General features: G+C 40.8%; 2 protein-coding genes across 2 annotated transcripts in view; one reads left to right on the forward strand and one right to left on the reverse strand.

Moving 5' to 3' along the window:
* Positions 1–743: 743 nt before the first annotated feature.
* LOC109956181 (RING finger protein 186-like) lies at positions 744–1,321 on the forward strand. Its single transcript, XM_020593113.1, has one exon. It carries the CDS (start codon positions 863–865, stop codon positions 1,211–1,213), a length of 351 nt encoding a protein of 116 aa, XP_020448769.1. The 5' UTR covers positions 744–862; the 3' UTR covers positions 1,214–1,321.
* Positions 1,322–2,670: 1,349 nt separating this feature from the next.
* The window catches only part of hipk1b (homeodomain interacting protein kinase 1b), a 15,678-nt gene continuing 11,746 nt past the window's right edge, over positions 2,671–6,602 (reverse strand). Inside the window, exons 17-19 of the mRNA XM_020593238.1 lie at positions 6,375–6,589; positions 6,179–6,288; positions 2,671–4,473 (exon numbers count right to left, since the gene is read on the reverse strand). Coding sequence (XP_020448894.1) covers positions 4,015–4,473; positions 6,179–6,288; positions 6,375–6,589 — 784 coding nt within the window. The 3' untranslated portion in view covers positions 2,671–4,014. The remainder of the gene's footprint in view (positions 4,474–6,178; positions 6,289–6,374; positions 6,590–6,602) is intronic.

The following is a 6,602-nucleotide window of genomic DNA, read 5'->3' on the forward strand; positions in this document are numbered from 1 at the left end:
GACTCATGTAAAATACAGTCTGTTTGATAATAAAATGTGCTCTGGGAGTGTTAGATAGTGGTTCACATTTGTAATTTATTATGTTGCGGTTACCGCAGGGCGAGCCAAGCTAATACGGTTATAGTGGAGGAGTGCGTCAGCGACGCGTGTCTCAGGACGGACCACACATCACCAACGTCACGCACATCACAGGTTAGTCATCCCCACGCAACCTACAGTCTGTGCTCTGCAACTGAGAGGTGCAAGCAGTGCAAAATTGTTTGTAGATGTGGACTTATGAATCCATAAAGATTGTCCGGGCCTGTTGGACCTGAACAGAATGTGTAGTACATTTAAACAGAACACAAGGGTCCATAAACATGAAGTGTCCAAATCTTGTTTTCCAAGTCACAATATTATGCCATTCAAGACGAGACTGCCCATGAAGAAAACAATCTTGAGTAGATAAAACTGGGAGGAAATGCTACGTGTGTGTGTGTGTGTGTGTGCTGTGGAATTCACCTTGTTGATTGTTCTGGAGAATGGCTGTTCCTTAGAAATGATGCAATCCACACTTAATGGTTACGTCAGAACAGCTGTGTTAAGAGCAGGTGAACCTCACAGCAAGCCTGAATGTGGTCAGCAGAAACTTTGCCACCTGTAGCAAAGCAAGAGCCACCATCTGTCCTGTAAGTAAGTATTATTATTATTATTATTAACAGGGTGGTAGATGCTTTAGTGTTATAATAATACTGGTACTTGTATTGACTATTTGACCTGATGTCCCTTATTAACTTGTTTTTGTCCTGTGTGCCGCTGGTTGTCCCTCCTTTTGCTGAAAGAATACACTCATTGCTCCATCGGCTACATCACTGAAGTCAACATGTTTCTCACTGAAGAACTCGAATGTGTCGTGTGCTGCAATGAGTTCTCCCGCAGTTACAGGATCCCACGAGTCCTCCACTGCAACCACACTTTCTGTGCCCCCTGCTTGGAGAAACTATCTCGGTCATACAGTGTCATCCACACTATCCCCTGCCCTCTGTGCCGCTTCATCACCTGCACAAAGGCCAGCCTGTCCCCGTCGGGGGCCCTGCGGGTCAACATAGAGATCTGGGACCAGATCGCAGAGGAGCAACAGGGGAGGAGGTGTGAATCAGTGGAGGAGTTGAATGATACAAAGACCTATGTTGACACTCCAAAAACTATTCAGCTGTGTGCTGTCTCAACTTGATGGACCTGATGAATGTGATGGCATGTCTCACTGCAAGTCGTTGCGGTGCTGCATGTAATGGACAAAGTGGTGGAAAGTAAGAACATTTACCCAAGTGCTGGACTTAAGTACAAATTTGACTTATTTGTACTTGATAATTTCATTTTCTGCTACTTCATACTTGGACTTCACTACATTTTAGAGGCCAGATCGGTACTTTTGCACAATTTTTTATAAATGTATTTTTCAGAATCAAAATATATTATGAAGCATTTTGTGTATTTTGCTAGGTTATACTTCTTTTAGGGGAGCTTGGGTATAATTTTAGCAATGTGCCTAATTCTCATGATTAATATATACACTATTCATTTTCTCTTTTTTTTAATTTTAGCCCTCATTCAGGGCAGTTTGGTTTTATGTTGACACTCCAAAAACTATTCAGCTGTGTGCTGCCTCAACTTGATGGACCTGATAAATGTGATGGCATGTCTCACTGCAAGTCGTTGCGGTGCTGCATGTAATGGACAAAGTGGTGGAAAGTAAGAACATGTACCCAAGTGCTGGACTTAAGTACAAATTTGACTTATTTGTACTTGATAATTTCATTTTCTGCTACTTCATACTTGGACTTCACTACATTTTAGAGGCCAGATCGGTACTTTTGCACAATTTTTTATAAATGTATTTTTCAGAATCAAAATATATTATGAAGCATTTTGTGTATACAGTATATTAATTTGCAAATTATTTCTACTGTTTTTGTCACCTTTCCTATGTGGTTTGTAAGAAAATCAGATTAGGATCTTTATTCTATTTATCATAAAGATGGTTTTTATATTTAAGGTTTTATTTAATATATATTAAATGGAAAATAACTACCCAAACCTTTTGTCAATTATCACAAGTGTGGACACATTTTCCCATTTTTACCCATAGCTTTTACACATCAACTGAAAACATTTTTATAGCCACAAGCACTACTGTATTTCATATATTAGATGCTTTGAATTCAGGCACAACAGCCTTCACATGTTGCATTCAATAATACAAATTAGTAGAAATGTGAGTAAATATTTAATATTACTGCAAACTGTATTCGGTATTACATAATCATGTCTGAACCACTGCCGAGCGTTCAGGCTGACATTGCTTTGGTTATAAAGCTTTTAATACAAGTTCGAACCATCAAACGTCCTCCCCTACACGTTTCTTCTACACGTCTAAGAGTTTATTTTTTTTAATGTAGCAACGAACTAGGCTACTGGTTTGGATTCTGTACAATGAAAAAGGCCAAATAGTCTCTTCAGGTTTGCTGCCTTGCTTTAAGTAAGCTACTGTACAAATACTGGAGGAATAGTCAAGTTGTTGGATAACAAAGATCCTACAACATTACTAAAATTTGTTTATCAACAATAATGGGGGAAGAATTAATTCACAGTTACTGATTGGAGAAAAAAAAAAGGTGAAAACAGTCATTGTGAATTTGTGGTTATTTTATTGAAAACAGTGACAGTGGATTATTTGAGCTGAAACCCTTTTCCCTGAATTAGTTCTAACAAATAGCCTCCTAACAGCACTATGTTAAGATGAAATACAGTTAAATATTTAAACACAAAACTGATGCAAACAACAGGGAAGGATTTACTTTAAAAACAAAACTGATAACCCACAGATTCAACTCCTTTGACTTAAGGTGCTGACCTGCTGGAGGTCTGCTCTGAATCGTTACTGTCCTCACTGTAGTCACCTGAATGTGAAAAACACACTTGGGGGTTGTGGGAGACATAACGACGTGAGGCCTTTCATCTGACCTACAGTAACTGAGCAGAAAGCTCATTAGCCTACAGCTTGCCAACACTTCCCATAGCAGAATTTGTTACAGTGTGTCAAAGGGGAAAAACAGGACATAAATTCTCCCCCATATGAAAGAGTAAAAACTGGCCATAAATCCATTTTAACGACTAGGTCCTGCACAATTACGGCTCACAGATGTCTGTGTGAATCCGTGAAAGTTTTCATACTTCAAGGACAGGAAAAAGAGAGGTTCATTTAGCTTTTTAAAATAATAATAAAAAAAACTTTAAAATGAGAGCATTTCATCTCAGTCATCAGGATGGTGATCCTCACTTTACTTTATAAATACGTTCAGCACTCAGTTAATGCAGGTTAAAGTTTCTATTGCATAAAATCATGATTAATCCTGCCACTACATTAACAGACTATCACATGTGCAATTAAATTAACATGTAGCATCACAGTTCGCACCACACCTTTCTCTGTCGACATCTTCGTGGACCTTCCCTGTCCTACATCACACTGACTAAACATAATTTAGACATAGTAAAAGACAGTTGTGAATAAACATACAGCCATTATGTCAGCTAAAACTACAGGGCCTTGTGCTGGATTAGTGTGAAACAAGGCTCATAACTTGTAATTTTCTTTGTCAGTTTCACTCGCCCAAAAGCTGGCCTGAAGTGTGGTTGCAGCTTGTGACAGGAGGAATATCTCTCTTCACACAAACGGGCGTTAAACACATTTACCACAATGCCTTAATTGTACATCTGGATATGAAGGTGATAAAATATGGACTATAAACAATATTTAAGGGAAAATAAACTGATAGAATATCAAATAAAAACAAAGAACGTTTTAAAAACAGTCCACAAGATCATGTAAATGTGTTGGAGGTGAAATGCCGCTTTCTAGACAACAGCAGCAAACTAAGTGATCAACAGTTATTCTACTAAAACACAATTAAATATATCACTGATAGTATGTGGGGAAAACAGGTTTTCTCTGTGTTAAAAGTGTGTGACTCCCTATAGGTAGGGGTACTGTGTGAGGCGCCGGGGGCTCAGTTGGTAGGCACTATAAGCCTCAGCCCGGGGTGTCACACTGACATAAGGAGAGCCGGTGGCGAACTGATGCTGGTATGCTGCAGGGAGGCCGTGCAGCAGGCTACTGACAGACTCCTTGCGACTGGCCGAGTCTCTCCTAGAGGAGGAGGATGAGGTGTATGTTGCTGCATAGGCAGAGGGAGAGTGTCCGTGGCTGCTGCGACCACGGCCAAGCAGCTGCTCCATGGCCTGAGAAGCTGAGGACAGGGCCGTGGGGGTTGGGTAGGTGTACAGGCTGGTGTTAGGGGCCGAGGCCGACACCTCGGGGAAGCTGTAGTGAGATGCAGAGACGGCTGGCGGGAACGTCTGCCGGCGGTGCAAAGATGAGTCACTGTGGGATGCCCCTGAATGCTCCTGAGACGAAGAAACCACGGACTGAACCTAAAAGAAACCTCACTTAGTATTCACGCAACTGCATAAATGCAACAATTACAAGTCACTTGTATCATCTTCCAGGTTCTGTAATTATAAACAATAGAATCCATCTTTGTTGTAACATACAGGAGGGAGCTGCTTTACAGCAGTGAAAGTATTAGTTCCTAACCTTTGAACTTACTACAGCCAAGTGGCAGATCCTCGGAGCCCCTCGCCACAGTTTGAGTACTGTATGCTTATGCTGCTATGAGTGGTTCAACATCAAAATGTTAAAATACTTCCACTGCAGATAGCTACAATTTCTAATTTAAGAGTCCTGAAGAAACTAATCTCTCTGTTGTTTAAAAGTGAAAACACAAAAGGCATATCAGGAGAAAAACAGAGGACATTTAGGACCAGCCCCCATAATCAGCAGACGTTTTCTTATCACAGATATACTGATAATGGCACATACATTAACAGATGAAACGGCACTACATAACTACTGAATGTTTGTTTTAGGTCATTTGCAAATGCCCATCTGCCATTATACTGTCTGTCCAGCAGAGGGCACTTTGGACTGTTTACACCACACTGAACCAACTTTGTTTTTCCACTGTAATGTAAATCTCTGACACTTAGTAACTCTGCAGTGGCAGGTCTTAAGGCTGTGCTGTAAATATTTTACTGTGTGTGTAAAAACAGCAGCCACTGTTGCTGATATCTTGTTTACTGCCTATAGCAATACCTGTAAATATACATTGTATAGATTATACAGATCTATACAGGTCTCTATCTTTAAGTACTCTGCTTTTATTCCTATTTATCTCATTTCACAATGAACATTCCTTTGCATTGTTTACTGCCTGTTTATACTGCTTATTTTGCATTGCTTGCATTGTTTACTGCCTGTTAATACTGCTTATTTTGTTATATTACACAGCCTTATGATGGTTTACTGTTTACTTGCCCCTTGCATGGGGATATGTACATGCGCATTGAGAGCCGATGTACCAGAGTCAAATTTCTCATGTGTCCGACACACGTAGCCAATAAAGCCGATTCTGATTCTATAGCCAATATGTTCATTGTTGTATAGATGAATGTGATTCTCATGTTTATTTATTTTGTTTGCACTGGAACAACACAAAAAAGCCAAATCTGATACCTTCCACGCAGAACTCCAAAAATGGACTGGACAGAATTATTGACACCCTCAGCTTAATATTTGGTAGCACAGCTTTTTCTCCATGCTCAGTGTGGTCCACACGACAAAATGGTTGAATTAACTTTTCTCCATTTTAACTTGCCAACACGTGTTGGTTGCTACAGCAGTTTCATTACAAATTAAAGGAGCATCACATGCTTGAAATACTACTGTTTCTGATGATTTTGAAAAAGGTGTCAATCCTGTCTGTCCGTTTTTGGAGTTCTGTGTGGAATTGATCAGATTTGGTATTTTCTCTGCTTTTTTGTATTGTTCCAATGCAAACACAAGAAAGTATTTGTGATTGCAACAGTTTTCTGGGAGAGGTGGTGCCTTATCTGACAGAAATGCAGGGGTACCAATATTTTTGGCCATGACTGTAAGATACTGACATTACCACCCTTTCCCCTCAGCTGCTTCCATTATACTGTCCAGCTGCTGTGTCTGACAAACAGGTGTATTTGTCAACACATCAAAACGTTCACAACAGTTTAATGGCATTTAAGCAGATATAAAAGTCCTCACCTGGCTGAGATTTAAAGGGTGCGACTGGCTTGGCACCAGCCCATGACGCTCCACGCTCCCCCCTGAACTGCAAGGCTGTCGGTTGGATCTCTTAGGCTTCATATAGCTCGCTGGGGATTTAAAATTTGAAGTATTAACTTAAGCTGTGTTTGCACACAAACAAACCAATTCCTGACAGCACACAAGTGATTCTCACTGGTCTCCAAGCGTCCACGTGAAGCTGCTCCTCTCTCCGAGCCTTGGGTTTTGACTGAAGGTGCCACCACTGCCAGAGACTTAGCATGGCGTGATGACATAGCGCTGGCTGGGTTAAGGGTGCGGGGCAGAGGAGTCAGGGGGCTGGCTGTCGAGGAGTCTGAGTCATGCACGGTAACACAGCTGATAACGTTAGTGCGCTGGCTTAGACCAACACTGTGAACAAAGA

Source organism: Monopterus albus, unplaced genomic scaffold, assembly GCF_001952655.1.
Source record: "Monopterus albus unplaced genomic scaffold, M_albus_1.0 scaffold18.1, whole genome shotgun sequence".
Classification (NCBI taxonomy): Eukaryota; Metazoa; Chordata; class Actinopteri; order Synbranchiformes; family Synbranchidae; genus Monopterus; species Monopterus albus.